Source organism: Chlamydotis macqueenii, chromosome 3 (genome assembly GCF_036417535.1).
Source record: "Chlamydotis macqueenii isolate bChlMac1 chromosome 3, bChlMac1.mat, whole genome shotgun sequence".
Classification (NCBI taxonomy): domain Eukaryota; kingdom Metazoa; phylum Chordata; class Aves; order Otidiformes; family Otididae; genus Chlamydotis; species Chlamydotis macqueenii.
The window spans coordinates 1,148,946-1,176,710 of record NC_141558.1 but is presented as its reverse complement, the minus strand read 5'-3'; the positions used below and the strand labels follow the sequence as shown (position 1 = coordinate 1,176,710).

Sequence of the window (27,765 nt, the reverse complement as noted above, 5' to 3'; positions counted from 1 at the left end):
TGCCGCCCCGCCCCGCCCCGCCCCGCCCCGCCGTGACCACGCCCCCGCCCCGCCGTGACCACGCCCCCCGCCCCGCCGTGACCACGCCCCCGCCCCGCCGTGACCACGCCCCCCGTCCGCTCCGGCCCCGCCCCCCCGCAGCCGCGGCCCCGCCCCGAGGAGCCCCGCTGCAGCCAGCGGCGTGTGGCCACGCCCAAATTTATGCACGAACCGCCCCCAAGCTCGGCGGGTAGCCACGCCCACCTCACTGCTGGCCCCGCCCCCGGCGCAGTCCCGGTGCCGCCCGTCCCGGTGCTGCCGGTACGGTGTCCCCGCTCCCGGGCGGGCTGGCAGCGCGGCGGTGCCCGCGGGCGGCTGTGCCCTGCGCGTGGCCGTGGCCGTGTCCCGCGTCACGCGTGGCCGTGCCAGGCGCTGCCGGCAGATGGCAGCCGCGGCGCGGGGCTGGGCTCCCGCCGGCCCCGGGGGATCGGGACCCCGCCGCGCTGCCCGGAGCCCCCGCCCCGGCCGAACCTGGGCTAAACCCGGGATAAACCCGGGATAAACCTGGACTAAAACCTGCCCTGCTCGGGCTGAACCTGGGCTGAACCTGGGCTGAACTCGGGCTGAACCTGGACTGAACCCAGGTTAAACCCGGGATAAACCTGGACTAAAACCTGCCCTGCTCGGGCTAAACCTGGGCTGAACCTGGCTGAACTCGGGCTGAACCTGGGCTGAACCAGGCTAAACCCAGGCTAAACCCGGGCTAAACCTGCCCAGACTAAACCCTGCCCTGGGCTAAAACCCTGCCTAGGTAAACCCTGCCCTGCCTTCCCCAGGCTAAACTCTGTCTGGGCTAAACCTGCCCAGGCTAAACCCTGTCTGAGCAAACCCTGTCCTGCCTGTGCTAAACCCAACCAGGCTAAACCCTGTCTAAGTAAACCCTGTTCTGCCTGCTCTAAACCCTACCCAGGCTAAACCCTACCCTGCCTGAGCTAAACCCTACCTGCACTAAACCCTGCCTGCACTAAACCCTGCCTGGGATAACCCTGGGCTAAACCTGCCCTGCTCGGGCTAAACCCTGCCTGGACTAATCCCTGCCTAGGTAAACCCTGCCCTGCCTGGGCTAAATCCTGCCTGGGCTAAACTCTACCAAGGTTAACCCTGCCCTGGCTAAACCTGGGCTAAACCTGCCCAGGCTAAACCCTGCCTAGGTAACCCCTGCCCTGCCTGGGCTAAATCCTGGCCAGAATAAACCCTGCCTGGGCTAACCCTGGGCTAAACCTGCCCTGCCTGGGCTAAACGCTGCCTGGACTAAACCCTACCTGGGTTAAACCCAGGCTAAACTCTGCCTGGGCTAAACCCTGCCTTGTCCGTGCTAAATACTGTCTGGGCTAACCCTGCCCAGACTAAACTTTGAGTGGGCTAAACCCTGTACTACCTGGGATAAACTCTGTCCAGGCTAAACCCTCCCTGGACTAAGCCTGCCCTGTCCAGGCTAAACCCTACCCGGGTTAACCCTGCTCAGGCTAAACCCTGCCTGGTCTGAGCCTTATCTGGACTAACCCTGCCTAGACTAACCTTCCCCGGGCTAACTACGCCTGGTCTAACCCCTCCTGGTCTAACCCTGTGCGGGACTGGGTGCGGGTCCCGTCCCCGGGGCGCCCTGGGGTGTCAGCACCCTCGCTCACGGGCGTGGCTCCAGAGCAGCCCCCCCCCCCAACCCCCCCCCCCCAGGGGCTGGTTCTTGGGGGGCAGCCCCCCCACCCCAGCGCAATCTGCGGGGGTCCCACCACCCACCCGTGATCCCCGAGGGGTGCTGGGCTGGGGGGGCGGGGGGGTGGCCCTCCACACCTGGCAGCGGGCTGGGCCGCCGGCCCCCGCGGCCCCCCCAGCCCGGGCCTCCCCGTCAGCCGGAGATAAATTGTTTTTTCCATCCGCGTCAGCCCCGGCCGTGACCCGTGGGAGGGAGGAAAACCCACGCCAAGGGCCTTGGCCCAGGCTGCCTGTGGGATCCCGGTTAACCCTTCCTGCGGGGGGGGACAGAAACATTTAATAAGTTTTTTTAATTAAACCCCAATTTACCGAAAACGGCTTCAAAACCCAGCGCGAAGTGAATTTTCATTTATTTTCCTTTTCCCCCCATTAAACCCCGCGCTTTCGCCACTCTCCACCTGCTCTCCACCCCCTGCCTGGCCCCTTTTTGGCCGGGACAGCGGCCTTCGCTCCCCGTCCCTCTCTCCTCCTCTTCTCCTGCGCCGCGGGGGAGGCGGCGGGATGAGCCCCGGCCGCCCGGGGGGCTGAGCATCCCCCCACAGCCGCGTTGCTGGACGCCGGGGAGGAATTTGAAGTCGCCCCAGCGGGCTGTAAATATTTGGGCGACGGCGGAAAATTGAAACGCTTGGAGAGGGAGGGAAAAAAAAAAAAAAAATCGCTCGGCCAGGGGATGCGGGAGCGGATGGTTCGGATGCTCCTAAACCCCCTGGGGCTGTCGACCGCAGGGGACACGGCTCAGCTCCCTGCCGTGGGGACATCGCAGCTCCCACCCCATCCCCTCCCAGGACCAGCCCCCCGCGGGTCCCCACGGCACTGGGGCCGCCCCAGTTTTCCCGTAGAGGATGGCGGGGTGGCCGAGCCCTTTGTCGCGTGGCTGGGCACCGCTGGGAGAGCCTGGCTCCGGTATCTTCCCCGTCAGGTGCTGACGGCCACGGACGGGACCCCTCTGAGCCTTCGTAGAATCGTAGAATCACAGAATCTCAAGGTTGGGAGACGCCTCCAAAGCCGTCAAGTCCAACCGTCAACCCAACACCACCGTGCCCACTAAACCATGACCCGAAACGTCTACACGTTCTTTGGACACCTCCAGGGACGGTGGCTCACCACTGCCCTGGCAGCCTGTTCCAGCCTCCTCCACTCCCCAACCCTTCCTCCTAGGAGAGAAGCCCCAGTTCACCGTCTTCGCCGCCTTTCCCTGGGTTCCCTCCAGCCCATGCCTCTCACGAACTGGGGAGCCCAGCCTCTCCTCACCGGTGTGAGGAGAGGGCAAGGATCCCCTCCCTCGGCCTGCTTAACGAAGCTTTATGATGCGTTAACGAAGCTTGGGACACCCTCTGTTGGCTCACCATCAACGTGGTGCCCACCAGCGGCCTCTCTTCTGCCAAGACGCTCTCCGGTTGGGTGGCCATTGCTCCTGCTCCTCCCCAAGGGCAGGACGTGGCGCTTCTCCTTGAGCTCCGCGAAGTTCCTCTCCGATTGCTTCTCCGTCTTCTCTCCGGCATCTTCCACCGCTCCCAGCCCGACGTCACCAGCAGCCTCCCAACCAGTCCACCCCAACCCATTGGTGACTTTCTCCCCAGTCACCCCCTGTGCAGCGGGCCACGTGCAGAGGACTGGGAGCCTGTGGGACCAGTTACACCCTGGGAATGGTTTTACTGGATCGGACCGCAGCTCCAGCTGGCTCAGCATCCTGCCTTCCCGATGGGAATCAGTGGAGGTGGAGAAGGACGGAGGGACGCCGCGTCCCGGGAGCAGGAGGGAAGGGATCCCAGCTTCCCCGGGAAGCACCTCGATGTCCCCGCATCCCCCAAAGGGTGGGAAAACTCGGGAGACTGATCCCGAGGAAACCCTCCCGCTTCTCCGTTCCCACGGAGCCCCGGCGCGGAGGGAGAACCCCACGGGAGCGGGACCCTCTGCTCCCGGCCCTCCATCCCAACCCGGCGCCCGAGGGAAGGAGCCGAAGCGGTGCCGAGGTTCCGTCTGCCTGAGCTAAACCCTACCTGCACTAAACCCTGCCTGCACTAAACCCTGCCTGGGATAACCCTGGCCTAAACCTGCCTGCTTGGGCTAAACCCTGCCTGGACTAATCCCTGCCTAGGTAAACCCTGCCCTGCCTGGGCTAAATCCTGCCTGGGCTAAACTCTACCAAGGTTAACCCTGCCCTGGCTAAACCTGGGCTAAACCTGCCCAGGCTAAACCCTGCCTAGGTAACCCCTGCCCTGCCTGGGCTAAATCCTGGCCAGAATAAACCCTGCCTGGGCTAACCCCATGGGAGCGGGACCCTCCGCTCCCGGCCCTCCATCCCAACCCGGCGCCCGAGGGAAGGAGCCGAAGCGGTGCCGAGGTTCCGTCCAGCCTTTATTTCTCTCTCCGAGGGAAATAACTCAGCGGTACAAATACACTTTGGCATGAGAACCACAGAAACCTTCCCGGGGCGCGGGGAGCGTGGGTCCCGCGGCTGCCCGGGATGAGGAAGATGCGGAGAGCGAAAAGGAATTCCCCGGAGCCGCCGATGAGTTTCCCTCCCCCCCCAAAAAACTCCTTTCCGATAGATATTTATCGATTTCTAGGGATACGTCGATAGCGGATTTGTAATAAATATCCTCTCTGGTATCTAACGGTCTGTACACCTCGTCAAGTATTAGAAATACATAATTTTTTTTTTTTCCGTTAAAAGGTGAGGAGAGGGACAGGCAGGCTGGGTGCCGTGTCCCCGACGTGGCACCCGCGTTTCGGGCGCAGTCCCGGGTGCGCGGCGGGGGCTCGCCGTGGGGCCGGGGGCCGCCCCGTGCGCGGGAAGGAGAAGTTTTCGCCCCGCTTTTTTTGCCGCCGGGAGGTGGCCCGGGGGTGACGCTCGGGATGTCCCGGGTCCCAGACGCCCTTGCTCTGGCATCCGGGGAGAGACGGGGTGCGGGTCGAAAGGGGACCGGTGCAACCCAGGGGCATGGGGGAGAAGGAGGAGGTGGGGGGAAAGTCTTAAAATGCCCCGGATTGCCCCCCAAAAAGCTCCCCGAGGGTTACAGCTCCAGCCCCAGGGCTGCCCTTGGGGAGGACGGAGATGGAGTCTCCCCACTGGAAATCCCAGGGCTGCCCAGTTTGCCCATTTAAAAAGGGTTAAAATCCCCCACCCCCCAGAGCTCTGGAGGGCCGCCGAGCCGCGGCGGGCGATTTTCGGCGGCCTACGTGACTCGGGGCTGGTTTTCTGGGCCGCAGGGGCAGGCCGACATCCGCGAGGCCGGAGAAAGCTCCGTCTAAGCCCCTCTTAGCCTGATTCGCCCGCCGCCGCGCGCTCGCCTTCGCCGCCGTGTCCCTCGCCGCCCGGGGGGGTCCCCGTCGGCCGGAGGAAGCTGAGGACGGAGGGGATGGACCCCGTCGTTGCGCGCGGTCAGTGCCGGGAACCCCACGTCCTCCTGTCCGCGCGTCCCGCGAGGCGTCTGTGGCGCGCTCGGGTCCGATACGGAGGTGTCACGGCGGCGGGGTGACGCCCCGTCGGGTCGCGACGCTCTCCAGCTCTTCAAGTTTCACATTTTTGAGGAGTGGTTTAGCAAAATAAAATAAAATAAAATTAATTTAAATTAAAATAAAATAAAACGAACAGCTCCCTTCTTCCCGCTTTGGAGAGGACTGGGGCAGCCTCGCCGCCGCTCCTGCGTCCCTCCCGAGTCCAGACCCGGGGCGGTTTCCTCCTGCCGTGACCGAGAACGTTTTTTGGCCAAGGGTGGGTCCGGGTTGGGCACGGGCGGGGACGCAGAGGGGCTACACGGAGCTGCGGCGCTTCATGAGCCCCGGGAAAGCCGTCAGGCTGTGGAGCCCGGTGGAGACGGAGCTGATGGCCGACCGGCGCGCGTTGCAGAAGCATCTGTTGGAAGGGGTCTCGGGGCAGCGGCCGGGCGAGGAGTGGCTTTGCTCCACGCAGGTGTCCGAGGTGGAGAGGTCCCTGGGGATGATCATGGGGATGGAGTACTGCAGCTTCTCCCGGCTCTTGTACCACAGGCACGAGCACATGGATTGGAAGTGGAGAACCTCGGCGTAGACGTTCCGGAAACCGCCCCCACCGCCGCCCCCGCCGCCCCCCACCGCCGCCGGCGCGGCCGTGGCAGCGTCCGCGGGGTGGACGGTGCCGGCTTGGCCGTTGCGAGTGAGCAGCGCCCGGTGCTCGGCGTCCCGCTTCTCGTCCTCGGCGTTCATGGTCATGAAACGTAGCACCACCAGGTTGAGGAAAGCCCCGATGACCGTCAGCCCCGTCAGGATGTAGACAAAGCTGAAGGCCACGTACTGCGGCTTGTTTCTGGAGGGCTTCGTCCTTCTGCAGGGCCACGTAGTCCCCGAAGCCGATGGTGGTGAGGGTGATGAAGCAGTAGTAGTAGGCATGGAAGAAGCTCCAGTGCTCGTAGTAGGAGAAGGCGGCTGCCCCGATGCAGAGGGTGCTGATGCAGGAGAAGAACCCGATGGTGACCATGTTGGCCATGGAGACCTCCGCCCGCCTCATGCCAAGGCACTTCTTGATGCGGTGGAGGAGGTACTTGACGAAGGTGTTGATCCTCTCGCCCAAGCTCTGGAACATGACGAGGGTGAGGGGGATCCCCAGCAAGGCGTAGACCATGCAGAAGACCTTTCCCCCGTCCGTGCTGGGGGCCGCATGGCCGTAACCTGGGGAGCAAAGCCACAGAGTGGGATCAGCTTGGTGGTCCGAGGCGGGGGTGAGGTGTCCAGCGCCTCACACCGCTTCCCCGCCCAAGTCAACCGTGGTGGAACCCAACCCTGGCCACCACCATCCTCACCGCTGGGCACCAGGAGCAACCTCAGAATGCTGGGGGAGGACGATGGGGTCTCCAGGTGACCAAGACTGAAGGGGAGGGAGCTGGAGGAGGGTGATGGCCCTCGGCTCGTGCGGAAAGGAGCTGGGGGGCTGGTGGGGGTGATGGATGAGGCGCCGTGTCCCTGGGCTGGGGTGGGGGGAAGCTGGGGGATGCTTGGATGGACCCTGGCTGGGGTGGGGGGACGTTCCTCACCCACGGGGTTTTGGAAATGGGAGGTGGCTCTTCCCCAAAATACCCAGCCCGAGACGGCCCGTCCTGGAGCAGTCGGGTGGAGAGGCTCGGGAGACGGGGAAAACAGGGATTTTTTAGGAATGGGGAGACGAGGGCGGTGGGCTCCCCTCCTTCCCCCCAGCCCCACGTCCCCGTGCCCCACTGTCTGGGGCTGCGGCCTGGGGGGACCCCGCCGGGTCTCGGTTCATGTGCCTGCACGAGGCCCCCGCGGACAGGGCTTATCCTGCCCCGGCACCCACACATTATCCATTCCTACCGGATCCCGGGCGGAGGCAGCGGAGCCTGCGGGATGCGCGGGTGCTGAGCCGGGCGGCCCCGGGGAGCTGGGCAGGGCCCTGGCCATCACCGCCCGCTCCCCTTCCCCTTCCCTTTTCCTGGCCCTGTCCCTTTCCTTCTCTTTTTTCCCTTTCCCTTTCCCTTCCCCTTTCTTCTCCTTTTTCTTTTCTCTTTCCTTTTCCTTCTCCCTTTCCTTTTCCTTTCCCTTTTCTCCTTCTCCTTTCCCTTTTCCTTTCCTTTCCCTTCCCTTCCCCTTCCCTTCTCCCTTTCCTGTTCCTGTCCATTTCCTTTCCCTTTTTTCCTTCTCCTTTCCCTTTAACTTCTTTTCTTTTTCTTTTCCCTTTCCTTCTCCCTTTCCCTTCCCTTTTCTTTTTTCCTTTCCCTCTCCCTTCCCCTTCCTTTCTCCTGTTCCTCTTCCTTTCTTCTCTTCCTCTTCTTCTTCCTCTCCCTCTCCCTCTCCTTCTCCCTCTTCCTCTTCCTCTTCCTCTCCCTCTCCCTCTTCCTCTTTCTCTCCCTCTCCCTCTTCCTCTTCCTCTTCCTCTTCCCTTCCCTTTTTATTTCTCTTTCCTTTTTTCCTTTCTTCTTTTTTCCTTTTACCTTTTTTCCTTTCTTTTTCCTTTTTTTTGTTTTCCTTCTCCTTCTCCTTCTCCTCCTCCTCCTTCCCCTTCCCCTTCTCCATTTCCCTTTCCCCTTTTCCCTTTCCCCATTTCCCTTTCCCTTTCCCCTCTCCAGCACTGCGGAGCCAGACGCTGGAGCCCCAGCAGCAGCAGGCAGGACGGGGGCCGGGGGCTGCAGCCACAGCAGGGGATGGGGCCGGGGCTGGGGGTGCCACCCCAGCACCCACCTCTCCAGTTAAACCAGAGCCAGCACCCACAACGCCGCGCCGGCCCCTGCGCCGTGGGAACACGCCCTGCCCTGGCTCCGTTTCATCCCGGCCGTGCCAGGGCAGGCGACATCCCTCACTGTCACCCTCGCCGGAGCCTCGGGAGGCCAAGGACTGAGCCGGGCCGGAGCGAGGTGAAACAGGGATCCTCAGATCTCCGTCCAAGCCGCCTCGAGGAGCTGGCCTGGCCTCTCCCAGCTGCCAGCGCTTCCGGCTCCGGCTGCGGCCAAGGGAGCTGGAGAGCATCACTGGAGAGCATCACCAGAGAGCATCACCGGAGAACGTCACCAGAGAGCGTCACCAGAGAGCATCACCATAGAGCGTCACCATAGAGCGTCACCAGAGAGCATCACCGGAGAGCGTCACCGGAGAGCATCACCGGAGAGCATCACCGGAGAGGGTCACCGGAGAGGGTCACCAGAGAGCATCACCGGAGAGCATCATCGGAGAACATCACCAGAGCGTCACCGGAGAGCATCACCAGAGAGCATCACCAGAGAGCATCATCGGAGAGCATCACCAGAGAGCATCACCAGAGAGCGTCACCAGAGAGTGTCACCATAGAGCATCACTGGAGAGCATCACCAGAGAGCATCACCAGAGAGCGTCACCAGAGATCGTCACCAGAGAGCATCACCGGAGAGCATCACCAGAGAGCGTCACCAGAGAGTGTCACCATAGAGCATCACTGGAGAGCATCACCAGAGAGCATCACCAGAGAGCGTCACCAGAGAGCATCACCGGAGAGCGTCACCAGAGAGCATCACCGGAGAGCATCACCAGAGAGCGTCACCAGAGAGCATCACCAGAGAGCGTCACCGGAGAGCATCACCAGAGAGCATCACCGGAGAGCATCACCATAGAGCATCACCAGAGAGCATCACCGGAGAGCATCACCAGAGAGCATCACCAAGAGCAGCACCAGAGAGCATCACCATAGAGCGTCACCGGAGAGCGTCACCAGAGACCATCACCGGAGAGCATCACCAGAGACCATCACCGGAGAACATCACCATAGAGCATCACCGGAGAGCATCACTGGAGAGCGTCACCGGAGAGCATCACCAGAGATCGTCACCAGAGAGCATCACCAGAGAGCGTCACCAGAGAACATCACCAAGAGCATCACCGGAGAGCATCGCTGCTCTCACCAGTGCTGGATGCCAGTCTGCTTCTCCCTTCTCTGTGGAAAACGGGGCTGCTACTTGGTGTCCCCTCCCTGCCTGCTCCTTGCTGTCCCTTCCCCCACGGCAACAGGAACACCGAGGCAATGCCACACCACCCGCCTGGCCTCTGCTCCCACAGCAGAGCCAGGCGGTGCATTTCCACCCGGGGTCACTGCCGTGGTCCTGCCTGTCCGCCCACCCCTGCCCCTCACCTCCGGCCAGGTGCCTCCATCCCCCTCCCAACCGCCCAAATCTCCCCTACCCTCCTGCATGGAGGACGAGCTTTTTGGGATGCTCCAGCACTGCCCGCAGGCCCAGCAGCCTGGCCGAGCATCCTCCAGCCTGCCCCGCACCGCGGCAGCATCCTGCGGCTATTTTTAGCGGCGTTTCCCCAGGGAAGGGAGTTTATGAGCTCTCGCGGCGCGTCCAAGCGTCCGTCAATCCGTCATTCCGCCTGCCTCCCCCCCGCTCGCCTTTCCCCGGCTTTAGCAGGCGCTGCCTGATCTCCAGCACGTCCGAGGACGCGGGGAGGGAAGGTCACCGGGATACGAAATCTCCGGCTGGCAGGGAGCAAAGGGGGTGTCCCAGGGGGCCGCCGAGGGAGAGCGGATGCTGCGGGAAGCGGGCAGGGAGCAGGGTGCGTGTCCCCCCCGGGGGAAAAAAAAAAATAATGACACGTCCCCGAGGAACGCGGGCGGCTCGTCTCCTTTTTAGGGCTGCGGAGGAGCAGGGGAGCAGGTGCAGGTCTCGGCTGGCCCCCGGCCCGGAGCAAATCCCAGGCTGGAGGGAGGGAGGGAGGGATGGCGGGGATTAGCGGGGCAGCTGGCGGGGGGACGGGAGGAGGAGGAGGGGGAACGCGGCCGAGCGGAGGTGTGACGAGGCTGGAGGGCGCAAAGGGATGGGAAGCAGGGACGTGTGGCTGGTGTCCCCTCCCTCACCCAGTGCAGCTGCCCCCTCTCGCCGTTTGGCCCCTGCAGAGGGATGCCAGAGCCCTTCACCGTGGCCTCTGACCTGCTGCAGCCTTCACTGTCCACTGCCGGGCGGGGAGGCTGCAGGAGCCGTGAGGGACAGCGGGGAAGGTTCAGCCATCCTGGCTGATGGGGCATCTACCAAAATGTTGACCACTCTAGGGGTCTCCAGTGTTTTGGAGCAGTCCCAGTTTCTGTCCCAACCTGGGATGAGCCCAACTCTGGTCCTTCCAAACCTGGGATGAGCCCAGCTCTGGTCCTTCCAAGCCTGGGATGAGCCCAGCTCTGGTCCTTCCAAACCTGGGATGAGCCCAGCTCTGGCCCTTCCAAGCCTGGGATGAGCCCAGTTCTGGCCCTTCCAAGCCTGGGATGAGCCCAGCTCTGGTCCTTCCAAGCCTGGGATGAGCCCAGCTCTGGTCCTTCCAAACCTGGGATGAGCCCAGCTCTGGTCCTTCCAAACCTGGGATGAGCCCAGCTCTGGCCCTTCCAAGCCTGGGATGAGCCCAGCTCTGGTCCTTCCAAACCTGGGATGAGCCCAGCTCTGGTCCTTCCAAGCCTGGTTTCACACAACCATGAAAGCCCACAGCCCACAGAGCGCTGCTTCCCTTCCCACCCCACGTCCCCGTGGGTTCAGCAGCAGCCACCAAGGTCACTACGTTCCCGTGCATTTGGGGGAAAAAGGAGGGACCCCACTGCACCCTTAGACACCAGTGGATCCAATCAGGAGTGCCCCAGGGATGCCTCGGTGGAGGAAAGCCCTCATCCTCCGGAGATGTTGGCCACCCCATGGAGACCTCCCCAGGCAGACCCCATGCTCGCAGCTGGCTGGCATGGCGACGAACACGCAGCGACCCCATGCTCGCAAAGCATCCTTCCCCATTGCTCCCAGTAAGGACCAGCATCCCGCTCGGCGTTCAACGGGCACCCATTTCCCGATGCATTCCCTGGGTGACGCGAGCTCGGCTGAGGTACAAACGGCGCCCGGGGAACTCTTGCCAGTAAACCAGCGCTGGGGCTGAGCCGGGGGGCCCGGGCCGGGGATGGGGACCCAGGTGACCCGGCCGGCACACGGGGCGCCCCTCGGCGCTACCTGGGAGACGCCCCGTTTCCGCAGGGCGAGCAAACAAGCGGGCGCAGAGCGGCTGGGAAAGGCAGCACGTGGCGGCGGCACCTGCCCTGAGCAAACACGGCCCCGGCGCGAAGGGGCGCGGCGCCACGTGGGGACACATGCGTCCTGCAACGCCTCCGTCCCACCCCCAGCAGGTCCTCAGGGCTGGGCTGAATTGGGCCGACGCAGAGCTGGAGTGAGGCCTGGCACCCACAGCGCCCAGGCTGCCTCTGTCCCAGCTGGGTCCTGGACCCAGAGCAGGGACCGTCCTGGCTGCGCCGGGCAGGAGAGGGGCAGCCAGCTCGCCATCCTCTCACCCTGCCGTCCATCCATCCATGCACACATTCACCCATCCATCCTTCCGTCCATCCACCCATCCATCCTTCTGTCCATCCACCCATCCACCTGGCTATCCACCCACCCTGCCTCCCTTCTGTCCATCCACCCATCCATCCTTTCATCCATCCTTTCATCCATCTGTCTATCCACCCACCATCCATCTGTCTATCCATCCTTCCATCCATCTGTTCATCCGCACACCCATCCTTCCATCCATTCAACTTTCTATCCATCCATCCTTCCTTCCATCCATGCATCCATCCAGCTATCTCTCGGTCCATCCATCCATCCTTCCATCCATCCATCCATCCACCCACCAATCCATCCATCCATCCTTCCATCCATCCATCCATCCTTCTGTCCATCCCTACATTTGTCCTTCCATCCATCCATCCATCCATCAATCCATCCATCCATCCATCCTTCTGTCCATCCCTACATTTGTCCTTCCTTCCACCCCTCCATCCATCCATCCATCCATGCATCCATCCATCCTTCTGTCCATCCCTACATTTGTCCTTCCATCCATCCATCCTTCCATCCATCCATCCACCCATCCTTCCATCCTTCCATCCATCCATCCATCCATCCATCCATCCATCAATCCATCCATCCATCCTTCTGTCCATCCCTACATTTGTCCTTCCATCCATCCATCCACCCATCCTTCCATCCTTCCATCCATCTGTCTTTTCATCCATCCATCCATCCATCCACCACCATCCACCCACTTTTCTTCCCCCCACCCACCCACCCACCATCTGTTCACCCATCATTCCATCCATCCATCCTTCCGTCCATCCATCCCCCCACCCTCAGCCCCCCTCCCTACTCCCACCCCCCCACCCCGGGTGAGGGGGGGGGTCACCCTGGGCTGGGGGTCACCCTAGGGAGGGGATGCAGGGTCTGGCTGGGGGCTCGTGGCTCAGGGGTGGGATGGAGCCAGGGGTTGGAGACCCCCCCCTTGCCCCCCCCCAAACGCAGCACTGGGGTAAACCCCCTCTGTCACCGTGACCCCATCCCCCCAAATTCATCCTACACATTGGGGGGGGGGTCACCCCCCCGAGGGGCCCAGAGCCACCCCCAGCCCTGCTCCCACCGCAGCAGGGTGCTGGGGGGCAGCCCCACACCCCCCCATCCCTCCCCGCGGAGGGGGCAGAGCAGGAGGGTTTGGGGGTGCAGCCGGTGCCCCCCCTCATTGCTGCCTGAGGACGGGGGGGGGCGGGGGGGCCAGGATGGTGTCATGGAAAATCCCAGCGCCGGCCAAGCGCCCTGTTTGCGCCAAAACTGGCAATTTTCCCCTCCATCCTGGGGCTCCGCCAGGCCCCTTCCCGGCCCCCCCGGCTCCGTCCCTCCCCTGCCTCCCACAAAAAGGGGGGTGCAGCCGCCCCCCCCCCCCGCCCCCCAGCAGGATGGGGGGGGCGAGGTGGGGCAGAGCTGGATGCGGGCGGAGATCTGGACCCCAGGGCTGGTCCTGCCGGTTTGGGTGGGGTTTTTGTTTTGTGGGTTTTTTTGGGGGGACACACACCCCATAACCCCATGGGACACCCCAAACCTGTGGCTGGGGACACGCCCTCTGCGCCGTGGGGGGGGGGCTGAAATGGGGAGCAGAGGGCGCAGAGAAAGGGGGGAGGGGATAAAAACGTCATTTGGGGGCTTTAGGACCCATTTCTGCCCTGAGCCCCCCCGGTGCGAGGCCCGGACCCCAAAGGGCCCTGAGCGGGACAGGGATGCGGGACGGGGGTGTGGGATGGGGGTGTGGGATGGGGGTGTGGGATGGGGATGTGGGATGGGGACGTGGGATGGGGACGTGGGATGGGGGTGTGGGATGGGGACACGGGATGGGGGTGTGGGATGGGGGTGTGGGATGGGGACGTGGGATGGGGACGCGGGATGGGGGTGTGGGATGGGGGTGTGGGACGGTGATGGGGATTGGGATATGGGTGCAGATGTGGGATGGGGATGAGGGATGGGGGTGTGGGATGGGGGTGTGGGATGGGGGTGTGGGATGGGGATGAAGGATGGGGATATGGGATGGGGGTGTGGGATGGGGATGTGGGATGGGGATGAGGGATGGGGATGTGGGATGGGGATGAGGATGTGGGATGGGGATGAGGGATGGGGATGAGGGATGAGGATGTGGGATGGGGATGAGGGATGGGGATGCGGGACGAGGACGCAGGATCATCTCCCCAGAGTTACGACCTGATCCAGCCACCCCGATCTGGTCCCCCAGTCCGGCCACCCCATCCGCTCACCCTGCCACCGCCTCCCTGAAGCGGCCGAGCCCGTGGCGGCCCTGACTGCAAAGCCTTTTACTCCCGGGGTGCTTCCTTCCCAGCGCCCCGGGAAAAGCCCCCCGCCTTCCCTCGGGAAGCAGGTGGGTGCCCTGTGCTGCTCCTCCTCTCCGGAAAACGGCCTTATTCCCACCATTGCACCCCCCCAGGCCCACGGCCGCCGGTGAGAAGCAGGATGCGGCCCCTTCCTCCTGGCGCTCTGCTTGGTTTGGGGAGTGGTGAGAGGTGGAGGGGTGTGCCAGCACCCAGCACCGTGCGCCAGTAACACGCACCAGAGCTCAGCACCGTGCACCAGTACTGTGCACCAGCACCTAGCATTGCACCCAGCACCACGCACCAGTGCTCAGCGTGCTGCACCAGCACTGTGCACCAGCACACAGGATTGGGCACCCGCGCCACGCACCAGCACTCAGCACCAGTGCCCAGCACCAGTGCCCAGCACCATGCTCAGTGCCGTGCGCTGCGCACCAGTGTCGCGCAGCAGCACCCAGCACCATGCACCAGCACCCAGCACCACGTGCATTGCCGTGCACCACTACGGTGCACCAGCACCTTGCACCAACGCCCAGCGCCGTGCGTTGCCGTGCACTGGTGCCAGCACCAGCACCCGGCACCACTCACAGCACCCGTGGGCCCCTTCTGCCCCACGGCCGCTCTCCTTCCCCCCCTCGCTGCGGCCAGGCGAGACCCCCGCCCTGCCCCACGCGCCCCGCGCGCCCCACGCGCCCCACGCGCCCCACGCGCCCCACTCCTGCACCTTCAGTTCCCCCTCCCGGCCCTGATTTCTCCGCGGTGCCGGTGTCGGTGCCGACTATAAATCCCGCGCCGCAGCCGCCTCAGCCGGAGCGCTGCCTGATAAATATTTAAACCAGCTCATAAATCACACGCGCGCCGGCTCTCCCGCGGCTCCGGCTCGGATCCCGCTTCTTCCCACCAAACCCGGCAGCGCCGAGCCCGAGCAACCAACCCTGCTGCTCGATAACGTGAAAAAAAAAAAAAAATTGAAAAAAAAAAATAATATCCCCCCAAATTTGGTTCTTTTTGGCTGAGGGATGAACCCCCTCGGAGCATCTCTGCCCCGGCGCGGCGTTGATGCCTTGCCCTGAGCCGGGCTTTGCCGGCGGGTTTAATGAAGCATCAGCCGGGAGAGGCCAGGCGCGGGGCCGCGAGCCGTGATTAATTGCCGTTATCGCTCTGGGATGGAGAGGAAGCGGGAATTTAGAGCCTGGCTGGGAGGGGAGGCAGAGGGGGGAGCGGGATGGGGTTCGGTTCGGAGGATCGCCGGGCTGAATCCCGCGGGAGAGGAGCCGTGCGATACCGCCACAGATTTGCCGGAGCCTCTCCCGGTAAAGTTTGCGCCTTGGCAAAGGTGACTGCTGGGAAGGGCTCAGCCCTTGCCGTCTCCCCGTCCGCCATCTTCATGCTACGGGCTTTGGTGGCAACAGTGCGTACGCCCTCATTAGGCTTCAGAGTGAACACCGCAAACAGCAATCCCAACACACCCCAGGACACGGTGGCGGCCTGGCGCCTAACTGGGGAGGGAAGGACAGCGGCCCCGACCTCCCAGTGCCGCTTTCCGCCAACTCCCGCAGCTCAGCAGCGCGGCCGGGGCACTCAAACCAACCCCCACAGCGACCCAGGAGCCTCCGGGCCGGACGGGGCCTCTCTCCTGGGGGAGAGCCCACGGGCTGGAAGGGGTGGGATGCTGCCTGTGTCTCCTCGCTGCCCGGACATCACCTGGGATCTGGGCTGAGGGGAGAGGAATCCCAGCCCTGGAACAGTTCTTCCTCCCGGCGTGTTAACTCTGGAACCTATCAAAGGCGCGTCCGTAGCTGCCACCGCTCATTTCCACGCCTGTCCTTTTTTAGCAGGCATTCCTAGCGCAGGACGGGAACAGAAATGTCCGGAGGCAGCGGGTGCCCCATCCCTGGCCTTCCCCCCGCCCCGTCCAGCCCCACGGCAGCCCCCAAACTGCTGCAACCTGCTCCGAGCCCTGGCAACAGTGGCTCCCACGCCTTCCCGGAGACCTTTCCGCACGGCGAGGCGGCGGAGGGAGGCGATGGGGAGGTGTGGGCGTTTTTTTTGGGAGCCACCACAGCAGAGTGCGGAGTCCCCCGGTGCGGGGACAGGGACGCATCCAGCTGGCGCTGAGGTCCCACCAGAGATGGGGGGGCTGCACCCCACTAGCAGGGTGCAGCCAGAGGGAGGGAGACCTTCGGAGCAGCGCTTTTTTTTTCTCAGATAAAGGAAAAAAACCAAAGATTAAAACCCCGGCGTCGTGACCGAGGTGTAACGCCTGCGTCGGGTCTCAGCTCCAGGTGTCCCCAGGGTGGGGGGAGGCGGGGCAGGGGTCCCCAGGGCTGAGCCTCTCAGCACCCCGCACGCCGGCCCGGCTTCGTGTCAGCGCAGCGTCCTTTGTGCAGGCCGGCGAGGGGAGGCGGCCCCCGGCCCCCCGCGCACTTCCCTGCCCTCCTCCTCCTCCTCCTCGCTCTCACGTCAAACATAAGCTGCTTGGCTTCGCTTCCCGAGCCTTTCCCAGCTGCTCCCGCCAGCCGGGAGAGGTCAGACCCTGCCTCTGCTCAGCCTGTGGCTGCCCCAGAACCTGCGACTCGGCCCCAAAACCCAACAACAGACCCAGCACCCGCGACTTGGCACCAGAAGTCACCCCAACACCCGCATCCCAGCCCCAAAACCCAACAGCCACCCCAACGCTCGGGTCTCAGCCTCAAAACCCAACAGCCAACCCAACACCCGCGTCTTGGCACTGGGAACCCAGAGCCACCCCGACACCCCCATCTCAGCCCCAAAACCCAACAACCCACCCAACACCTCCATCTCAGCACGGGGAACCGACAGCGACCCCAAAACCTGCATCTCAGCCCCAAAACCCAATCGTCAGCCCAGCGCCTGCATCTCAGCACCGGGAACCAACAGTGATCCCCAAATCCACATCTCAGCCTCCAAACCCAACAGCCGCCCCAACACCCACCTCTCAGCACCAAAAATCACCTCAACACCCGCATCTCTGCCCCCAAACCCAAGAGTCACCTAACACCTGTGTCTTGGCACCAGGAACCAGCAGTCACCCCAAAACCCAGATCTCAGCCCCAAAACCCAACAGATACCCCAACACCCATGTCTCAGCACCAGGAACCAACAGCGACCCCGAAACCCGGATCTCAGCCCCAAAACCTGGCAGACACCCCAACACTCGCGTCTCAGCCCCAAAACCCAACAGCCAACCCAACAGCTGACCCAACAGCCGTGTTAGCCCCGAAAACCGAAAGTCACACCAAAACCTGCATCTCAGCCTGAAAACCCAACAGTCACCCCAACACCCATGTCTCAGCCCCCAAAAACCCAACAGCCATCTCAAAAACCACATCAGCACCATAAGTCACCCCAACATCCGTATCTTGGCCCAAAAAAACCAAACAGTCACCCCAACACCCGCATGTCAGCACCAAAAGTCACCCCAACATCCATGTCTCAGTCCCAAAACCCAACGGCCACCCAAAAACCCGCATCTCAGCACTGGGAACCAACAATCACCCCAACACCCATGTCAACCCAAAGACCCAACAGCCACCCCAACACCCCCACATCTCAGCCCCAAAGACCCAACAGCCACCCCAAAATCTGCATCTTGGCACTGGGAACCAACATCCACCCCCAGCATCTCAAAGCTGGTGTCCCAGCCGTGGTACTGGTGGGGACGGTGGCCAGGGCCAGGACAGCCCCGTGCCGCCGCGGTCCGGCTGTCCCCCAGCCCCCCAGGGCCCTGGCGATGCGCTGAGGACGGGACAGTTTGGGGACGCGGGGTCACCCCGAGCGCTGCGTCGAGGGGACCCAAAGGACAGAGGGGTCGATGACGTGGAGAGCAGCGATCCAGAACCCGAGGGTGGAGGACCACCCTGCTGCCCCCCTGCTCCCGCAGCCTCTCTCCCAAAGTGGGGGATCCCCGCTGAGCACCCTGGGTGGGGTCGGGTCAGCGCAGGGAGACCACCCTGAGTTCCGGGGGGCAGCGCTGACACTCCCGTTGTAGGGTCACATCCCCGTCCCCCTCGGGTTGGGGGTCCCACCAGGCTGGGTGGGGGGCAGGAGATGGGAACCCAGGGGACCTTCATCCTCCTCCTCCTCCAGGGAAGGGGTCAGCCGAGGAAATCACCAGTCCCACAGCCCCACTGGGACCCCCCCTCAGCATCCGCTGCCCCGTATGGAAAGGGGAGGGGGGTCCCAGCTCAGACCCCCCAAGCCCACCCGGGACACCCCCCGAGCTGCAGAGGGCGTGGGAGTGGGGGTGAGGAGCCCCCTCTCGCCCCACCCAGTGCGGGGGTCCCCAAAGTTGGGGGAAGTGACGGTCTGGGGTTGGGGAGCAGGGATGGCCGGGGGGGGACAGGGGGGCGTTTCCTGGTGGCCAGAAGCCAGTCCCCCTGGTAGCCCTGACACCACGGGGATGGGCAGGGGGCTTCTCGGTGGCAAGGAGCCAGGAGGGGCCAGTAGCCCCGATGGCATGGGGATGGCCGAGGGGTTCTTGGTGGCCATAAGCCGGGGGGGCTCCGGTCGCCCCGACACCCCGGGGATGGTCGGAGGGGGTCCCTGGTGGCGAGGAGCTGGGCAGGTCTGTAGCCCCGATATCACGGCGACAGACGAGGGGTTCCCGGTTTCGAGAAGCCAGGAGTGTGGGTCGCCCCAATGCCACGGGGATGGGCGAGGGGTTCCCGGTAGCGAGGAGCCGGGAGGAGCTGGTAGCCCAAGCACCCTGGGGATGGGCGGGGGGGGTTCCCGGTGGCAAGGAGCCGGGTGAGTCGGTAGCCCCGACACCCCAGAGATGGGCGATAGGTCCCTAGTGGCGAGTAGCTGGGGGGTTCCAGTCGCCCCGACACCGCGGGGTTGCGCGAGGGGTTCTCGGTGGCAATCAGTCGGGAGGAGCCGGTCGCCTGGACACCACGGGGATGGGCGGGGGGGGGGGGTTCCCGGTGGCGAGGAGCCGGAGGGGGCAGTCGCCCCGATGCCACGGGGATGGGCGGGGGGTTCCCGGTGGCGAGTAGCCGGGGGGGGGGGGCCACTCGCCCCGACACCGCGGGGATGGTCGCCTGGGGGCCGGTCCACGCGGAAAGCGAGAGCAGCCGGTCCCCCGCGGCCAGGAGAGAAGGCAAGGGGTCCCGGGGGGGGGGGGGGGGGGGGGGCGCCACCGCGGAGCCCCTATCGGTTTGGGGAGGTGGGGGGGCGGAGGGGGGATGCACAAGCGGTACCTATGGTAGTGATGACGGTGATGGCGAAGTAGAAGGAGCCGGCGAATTTCCACTGGACGCCGGCCTTGTGGGGCTTGAGCTTGAGGACCACCCACTCGAGTTCGCGGTAGCTCTCGGCGCTGAGGTTGTACTTGCTCTTCAGCTCCTGGCTCTTGGCCTCCAGCCGCCGCCGCTCCGCCGTCTCCTCCTCCGATTCCAGGGCGTCGAAGACGGCGGCCCCCACCAGCAGGTAGGTGAAGGTGCAGGCGATCAGCGCCAGCGTCCGCACGTTCTGCCGCTTCATCGTCCGCTGCCGCCGGGGGCCGCGGCAGGAGGAGGAGGAGGAGGAGGAGGAGGAGGAGGAAGGGCCGGCGGCTGGGGCATGGCGGCGGCGGCGGCGGCGGCGGCGGCGGGGAGGGCGGCGGAGGGACCGGACGGAGCGGTGAGGGGAGAGGGGTGGTGGAGGGGGAGGGGAGGGGAGGGGATGGGGGGGGGGAAGGGGGGGGGTGGGGGGCGGGAGGGGGCGGAGCTGTTCTTCAGCACCACCGCCCCGCGACCGGCACCGGCACCGGCACCGGCACCGGCACCGGTACCGACAGCAACACTGGCACCGGCACCGGCACCGCACCCGCACCCGCACTGGTACCGGCACCGCCACTGGTACCGGCACCAGCACCCTCACTGGCACCAGCATCCACACCCACACCAACACCAGTACCCGCACCTGCACCAACACCGACACTGGTACTGGTACCAGCACCCACACCCATAGTGGTACCAGTACCAGCACCCACACCCACACCAACACCAGTACCCGCACCTGCACCAACACCGACACTGGCACTGGTACCAGCACCCACACCCATAGTGGTACCAGTACCAGCACCCACACCCACACCAGCACCAGCACCCACATCCACACCAGTACTGGTACTGATGCCAGCACCAACACGGGTACCAGTACCGACACCCATACCAACACCAGCATCTGCAGCTGCACCAGTGCTGGTACTGGACCTGCATCCACCCCACCCCAGTACCAGTACAGGTAGCCACACTGACACCGGTACCAGCAGCAGCACCAACAACATTGACACCAGTACCAGTGCCCACACTTGTACCAGCACCAACACCAGTACCCGTACTGGTACTGCCACTGGTACTGGCACTCACACCCGCACCAGTACTGGTACCGACATCAACACCTGCACCAGTACCAGTACCGGTACCACACCAGCATCCACACACGCACCGGTACCAGCACTTGCACCAGCACCTGTACCTGTACCAATACCGGCACTGGAACCAGTACCCACACTTGCACCCATACTGGTACCAGCACCGACACCAGTACCCACACCCACACCAGTACTGGTACCAGCACCAGCACATCCTGGGCCATGGCACACACACGGGCACAGCCCCTGCGTGCACACACGTGGGCACCGCCTTGGCCATGCTGGTGCACATGCTTACAGGCATATGCACACGTATGTGCACACGTATGCACGCTCACACTCACACACGTATGTGCACAGACACACTCACACGCACACGTACGCGCTCATGCGCACACACACCCCGGCACACGTACACACACTCGCACCTTTGCACACGCGTGCACATCCATCCGCACACCCATACACGTGCGCACACCGACGCGTGCTCACACAGCCGCACGCGCGCACACCTTCACACGCGCGTGCCCCGCCATACGCGCTCGCACACGCTCACGCCACGCACCCCGCCTCGGCCCTGTGTCGCACACAGGCCGCCCCGACGTCCGGGCGCGGGAGGAGAGGGGACGAACCCCGCCATGAGGGCTGGCGGGGACCCGCATTATTTAACGCCGCCGCTCCGACGCGGGGCACGGCGAGCTCCGCCATCACGCTACGTTCCCCCCTGGCACCGCCGTCCCAGGGGACCTTCCCCCGCGCCGCGAGGTGAAGGTTGGCCTCCGCTCTTTTCTCCCCGCTCCAGGAATATTCCGGGTTGGATTTCAAGGGAGAGGGACGCCAGCCTGGCTGGCCTGCGGCACCCAGCACGCGCTTGCTCGCAGCGCAGAGGCGCGGCCAGAAAACCGCTTGCATCTCTTTTGCTAAAAGGAGGAAAAACCAAAGATTTTTAAAAAATTTTTTTAATTTTATTTTAGATTTTTTTTAATTTTTTTTTTTCCCAAGTGTAAAAAACTGAGCTAATAACAGAGCAGAGCTGTGATTGCTTTGCCCCCAGCAGCACGCTTCCCCGATGCGCCATTCCTTCCAGCATCTGCTGGCGGGTGGCTCCTCATCCAGGAAAAAAAAAAAAAAAAAAATAAAAAAGCATCAACCACTTTGGGGCAAGTTGGGTCTCAGGTCTGGGGGGGTTCTGCAGGGGGAAGGAGAGCAGAGCAGCCCGGCCCTCGCGGCCGGGTGGTGGGGACCCACTGGTGTCTGGGAGGGTGATGGGTGCACCCGGGTGTCCCGAGGGGACCCCGCCGCCCTCGGATTTCTTTTTGCGGCTGGGAATCGGAGCTGGGGGGGGGTGGCAACTTATAGGGGCTCTGCAAGCGCCTGCTCGCCGGCGCTGGGGCTCATGGGGTGGTGCAGCTCATGGGTGCTGGGGCTCATGGGGTGGTGGGGTTCGTGGGTGCTGCAATTCACGGGGTGGTGCAGCTCATGGGGTGCTGTAGCTCGTGGGATGCTATAATTCATGGGGTGCTGGGGCCCATGGGTGCCAGGGCTCGTGAGGTGCTGTAGCTTGTGGGGTGCTGTAATTCGTGGGGTGCTGGGGCTTCTGGGATGCTGAGGCTCTTGAGATGCTGGAGCTCATGTGTGCTGTAGCTCATGGGGTGCTGTGGCTCACAGGGTGCTCTAATTCGTGGGGTGCTGGGGCCCATGGATGCCGTGGCTCATGGATGCTGTGGCTTGTGGGGTGCTGCAATTTGTGGGGTGCTGTAATCTGTGGGGTGCTGTGGCTCACAGGGTGCTGCGGCTCACGGGGTGCTACATCTCATGGGATGCTGCGGTTCACGGGGTGCCGCGGCTCACGGGGTGCTGTAATCTGTGGGGTGCTGTGGCTCACAGGGTGCTGCGGCTCACGGGGTGCTGTAATCTGTGGGGTGCTGCGGCTCACAGGGTGCTGCGGCTCACGGGGTGCTGTAATCTGTGGGGTGCTGCGGCTCACGGGGTGCTGCGGCTCACAGGGTGCTGTAATCTGTGGGGTGCTGTGGCTCACAGGGTGCTGCGGCTCACGGGGTGCTGTAATCTGTGGGGTGCTGCGGCTCACAGGGTGCTGTAATCTGTGGGGTGCTGTGGCTCACGGGGTGCTGCGGCTCACAGGGTGCTGTAATCTGTGGGGTGCTGTGGCTCACGGGGTGCCGCGGCTCACGGGGTGCTGTAATCTGTGGGGTGCTGCGGCTCACGGGGTGCCGCGGCTCACAGGGTGCTGTAATCTGTGGGGTGCTGTGGCTCACGGGGTGCCGCGGCTCACGGGGTGCTGTAATCTGTGGGGTGCTGCGGCTCACGGTGTGTTGCGGCTCACGGGGTGCTGTAATCTGTGGGGTGCTGTGGCTCACGGGGTGCCGCGGCTCACGGGGTGCTGTAATCTGTGGGGTGCTGTGGCTCACGGGGTGCCGCGGCTCACGGGGTGCTACATCTCATGGGATGCTGCGGGTCACGGGGTGCCGCGGCTGGCAGGGTGCCGTGGCTGGCAGGGTGCTGCTGCTTCCCCAGCACGGCCCAGCTCCTCGCCAGCCGGAGCCGCAGGCGCGAAGCAAACAGCCCACAACACAAGCTGTCGCCGGCAGCTGCCGCGTCGCCCACCACCGCAGCCTCGGGCCAGCTGGGGAAAAGGCAGAGGCCACCTCTCCGTCTGGGGAGCATCCCATCGCTCCGGGGGGCTCTGCCAGGTCACCGGGCCCCCCCAGTCGCTCCAGGTACCACTGGGAGGGAGAGGATGGTACTAAAAGGGGCCCAAGGAAGGGAAGCAGAGCCAGGCCCTGCCTGGAGTGGGGACAAGCAGAGCGGGAGCAGAGAGCTTCATTTCTGGCATCAGGCTGGTCAGGGCTCGTGCAATGGGCCCTTGGATTGCCCTGACAGCCGCTCCTCCATCCCAGCGCCCTGCTCCTCCATCCCAGCACCCTGCTCCTCCATCCCAGCACCCTGCTCCTCCATCCCAACACCCTGCTCCTCCATCCCAGCGCCCTGCTCCTCCATCCCAGTGCCCTTCTCCTCCATCCCAGCACCCTGCTCCTCCATCCCAGCGCCCTGCTCCTCCATCCCAGCACCCTGCTCCTCCATCCCAGCGCCCTGCTCCTCCATCCCAACACCCTGCTCCTCCATCCCAGCGCCCTGCTCCTCCATCCCAGCGCCCTGCTCCTCCATCCCAACACCCTGCTCCTCCATCCCAGCGCCCTGCTCCTCCATCCCAGCACCCTTCTCCTCCATCCCAGCACCCTGCTCCTCCATTCCAGCGCCCTGCTCCTCCATCCCAGCACCCTGCTCCTCCATCCCAGCGCCCTGCTCCTCCATCCCAGCACCCTGCTCCTCCATCCCAGCGCCCTGCTCCTCCATCCCAACACCCTGCTCCTCCATCCCAGCGCCCTGCTCCTCCATCCCAGCGCCCTGCTCCTCCATCCCAGCACCCTGCTCCTCCATCCCAACACCCTGCTCCTCCATCCCAGCGCCCTGCTCCTCCATCCCAGCGCCCTGCTCCTCCATCCCAGCACCCTGCTCCTCCATCCCAGCGCCCTGCTCCTCCATCCCAGCACCCTGCTCCTCCATCCCAGCGCCCTGCTCCTCCATCCCAACACCCTGCTCCTCCATCCCAGCGCCCTGCTCCTCCATCCCAACACCCTGCTCCTCCATCCCAGCGCCCTGCTCCTCCATCCCAGCGCCCTTCTCCTCCATCCCAGCACCCTGCTCCTCCATTCCAGCGCCCTGCTCCTCCATCCCAGCACCCTGCTCCTCCATCCCAGCGCCCTGCTCCTCCATCCCAGCGCCCTGCTCCTCCATCCCAGCACCCTGCTCCTCCATCCCAGTGCCCTGCTCCTCCATCCCAACGCCCTGCTCCTCCATCCCAGCGCCCTGCTCCTCCATCCCAGCGCCCTGCTCCTCCATCCCAGCACCCTGCTCCTCCATCCCAGCGCCCTGCTCCTCCATCCCAACACCCTGCTCCTCCATCCCAGCGCCCTGCTCCTCCATCCCAGCGCCCTGCTCCTCCATCCCAGCGCCCTGCTCCTCCATCCCAGTGCCCTTCTCCTCCATCCCAGCGCCCTGCTCCTCCACCCCAGCGCCCTGCTCCTCCATCCCAGCACCCTGCTCCTCCATCCCAGCACCCTGCTCCTCCATCCCAGCGCCCTGCTCCTCCATCCCAACACCCTGCTCCTCCATCCCAGCGCCCTGCTCCTCCATCCCAGCGCCCTGCTCCTCCACCCCAGCGCCCTGCTCCTCCATTCTAGCATCACTGGTCCTTCATCCCCGCATCCTGCTCCTCCATCTCTGCTCCTTCATCCCAATGTCCTGCCACTCCAACTCTGCATCTGTGCTGCTCCATGCCTGCATTCTGCTCCTCCAGCCCAGCGTTCCTGCTGCTCCATCCCAGCACTGTGCTCCTCCATCCCCATGTCCTGGTCCTCCATCCCCGCATCCTGCTCTTCCAACCCTGCTCCATCCCTGCTCCTCCATCCCAGCTCCCTACCCCTTTGTCCCAGCATTCCTGCTACTCCACCTCTGCTCCTCTATCCCAGCACCCTGCTGCTGCATCCCAGCATCCTACTCCTCCATCCCAGAGTTCCTGTTACTCCATCCCTGTGTGAAGCTCCTCCACCCCTGCATCCTGCTCCTCCATCCCTGTGTTAATGACCCTCTATCCCAGAATTCCTGCTCTTCCAACCCTACTCCATCCCGGTGTTTCTGCTACTCCATCCCCACACCAAGCTCTTCCAACCCTGCTCCTCTATCCCAGAACTCTGCTCCTCCATCCCAGCATCCTGCTCTTCCAATCCTGCTCCTCCATCCCAGCTCCTTGCTCCTTCACTCCAGCATTCCTGCTCTTCCAACCTTGCTCCTTCATCCCAGATCCCTACTCTTCCATCCCAGCATCCTGCTCCTCCATCCCTGCATCCTAGTCCTCCATCGCAGCCTTCCTGCTACTCCATCCCTGCGTCAAGCTCTTCCAACCCTGCTCCTCCATCCCTGCATCCTGCTCCTCCATCCCAGGGTTCCTGCTCCTCCATCCCGGCGTTCCTGCTTCCCCCTCTCCCCCGCAGCCCCGCGGTGACTCATGCCCTCCGCAGCGCAGAAACTCTCAAACTCCGGCCGCTTCTGCCTCTTGAAAGCCACAAATGCATCCGGGCTCGAGCAAGGCCATTTGCTCCCTCCCTGCTGCCATCGCAGCTGCCAAAAATAAAATAAAATGCCAAAAAAAAAAAAAAAAAAGAAACCCAAAAGACCTCCTAAAAAGCAAACTGTGCTGGCTCCCTTCCGGCCGCGCTGCCGAGTCACTCCCCAAAGGCTTTTTATTTTGTCTTTGCGGGATGCTAATGCGTTTCTGCCCCGACAGCCAGACACCGTGGGGAAGGGGGCGGCTGCCGAGGCTCCTCCAGCAGCACCCCGTCCTCCTTGCCCGTGGCCGGGGTCTGCACCCAGCCGGCCCCACCACCGCCCTTGGGCAGGTTGTGTGGAAATTCGCTTTACAAATTTCTGAGAGAGATTTTGGGGGCTGGGAAGGGAAAGAGCTCGGGTTCCCCAATCCCGACATCTCAGGAGGAAAGCAGAGCGTCTGCTTGCTCCCGTTCCCTGCCTCCCCTGCAGCTGGATGTCCAGAGAACCTCCCGTGAGGCGCCTTCCTCTGCAAACCAGAGACGGGGTGGGCTGGGAGGGCAACAGCCTTTGGGGTGGGGTGGGATGGGGTGGGACAGGATAGAGTGGGATGTGATGGGGTGAGGTATGATGGGATGAGTTTGGATGGGATGTGTTGGGATGGGATGAGTTAGGACGGGATGTGTTGGGGTAGGATGGGATGAGTTGGGATTGGATGTGTTGGGATCAGATGAGTTGAGATGGAATGAGGTAGGATGGGATAGGATGTGTTGGGATGGGATGAGTTGGGATGGGACATGCTGAGATGGGATGAGTTGAGATGAGATGAGTTGGGATGGAATGAGATGAGTTGGGATGGGACATGTTGGGGTAGGATGGGATGAGTTGGGATGGGATGTGTTGGGGTAGGATGGGATGAGCTGGAAGGGATATGTTGAGTTGAGATGAGATGTGTTGGGATGGAATGGGATGGGATGGGATGAGTTGGGATGGGACGTGTTGGGGTAGGATGACATGAGTTGGGATGGGATGAGTTGAGATGGGATGTGGTGGGATGCGATGAGTTAGGACGAGATGTGTTGGGATGGAATGGGTGGGTTTTTCCGGGCAGAGCAATAACCAAGGGTCTTCTGAGACTCCAGGGCAGAGGGATGGTCCCTTGTGCATCTCCCATCAGCAGCGCTGAAACAAACTCAGGAAACAACAGCACGAGGGGAGCAGTGGAGCCAGCCCCTTGGAACAGGCTGGTCCTGCTCTCTGAGTGCCGAGACACTGCCGGATCCTGCGGTGTGCCCGTTTGCCCCCTCTGCACAGCCCAAACATTAGGCTCTGCAGGTGGATGGGATCATCGGGTCCAGGCTCCTGCACCTCGCCCGGCTTTATTCCCTGGGGTGAAAAGCTCTACAGCCCCACCCCGTCATCTGCAGAGCTTCTGCCGCTGTTTTTGTGACCCGATGCGTTTGCTAACACGATGCAGGACGTGGATATCTTCACGGGGCCGCTGAGCCGGAAGGTTTCCGCGACACATCTCCGTCGTTCATGCGGAAAGCGGGCACGTAGCGGAAACAGGACGCAAAGCCCTCTCGGTGCTTCCGAGCTCGCTTTGGGCTGGGGCTGGTGCTTCTCCCACACCGGTGACCCTGAGCTCTCCGTGTGCTTGGAGAGAAGGAGCCGAGCCAGGGTTCGCCTCTGGGGTTCGCAGCTCCTGAGCGTTGCCCCTCTGCGTTCTCAGCCCGCTCCTCCTGCCCCGGTCACCCTTGACCCAACCCTCAAGGACCTGAACTTGGTCTTCTCCTCTCACCGCATCCCTGTGCCACTGGGTTTGGGCGTTCCTGGCTTTGCCCTTCCTCCATCCCAGCAGCACCACTTCTGCAAAATGGGAACTTTTCTTGCTATTTTGGCCAGTTTTTTTTTTTTTTCCCAGGGAAAGTCCCTGAGCATCCCATCATCCCCAGGTTTTGGCTTGATAGACCCCAGGAGGCTGCTCCAGCTCCTTGGGATCATCGGGTGCTGCAGGCACCGGCGGGCACAGGGGGTGTCCCCAGTGTCCTTCGCAGCAACATCAGGCCAGGAAGCGGCCGTGCGAATCCCTGGCTGCATCCCGTCGCGGTGGGGACGGCGGGGCGCGTGCCCATCCCGGCCTCGTTGGCGTTGCTGCTCCCCAACGCATCATCTCCAGCCGGTTCGATTTAGCTCCGGTAAATGGCTTGCTTTCCTGAGCTGATGTTTTCTGACGCGAAGCCGTTCCCTCCCCGCCGCGGCAGCTGGACGGATGCGGTCCCCGAGGACCTGACACTCGTCTGTGGAGGTGAGGGGGGCAGCGAGCCGCCTTCTCCTCCGTCCCGGCAAATCCACACATGCAGCAACGTGCCGTGTAGGGCACGGCGAC

The 27,765-nt window shown here is 63.6% G+C and overlaps 1 protein-coding gene across 1 annotated transcript; it reads right to left on the bottom strand.

The window, feature by feature from the left end:
• Positions 1-5,384: 5,384 nt before the first annotated feature.
• On the bottom strand, positions 5,385-19,492 carry KCNK3 (potassium two pore domain channel subfamily K member 3). Its single transcript, XM_086745014.1, is given in 3 exon segments — positions 5,385-6,033; positions 6,035-6,402; positions 19,096-19,492. Coding segments are annotated over 3 exon segments (1,176 nt in total). The 5' UTR covers positions 19,379-19,492; the 3' UTR covers positions 5,385-5,508.
• Positions 19,493-27,765: the final 8,273 nt, after the last annotated feature.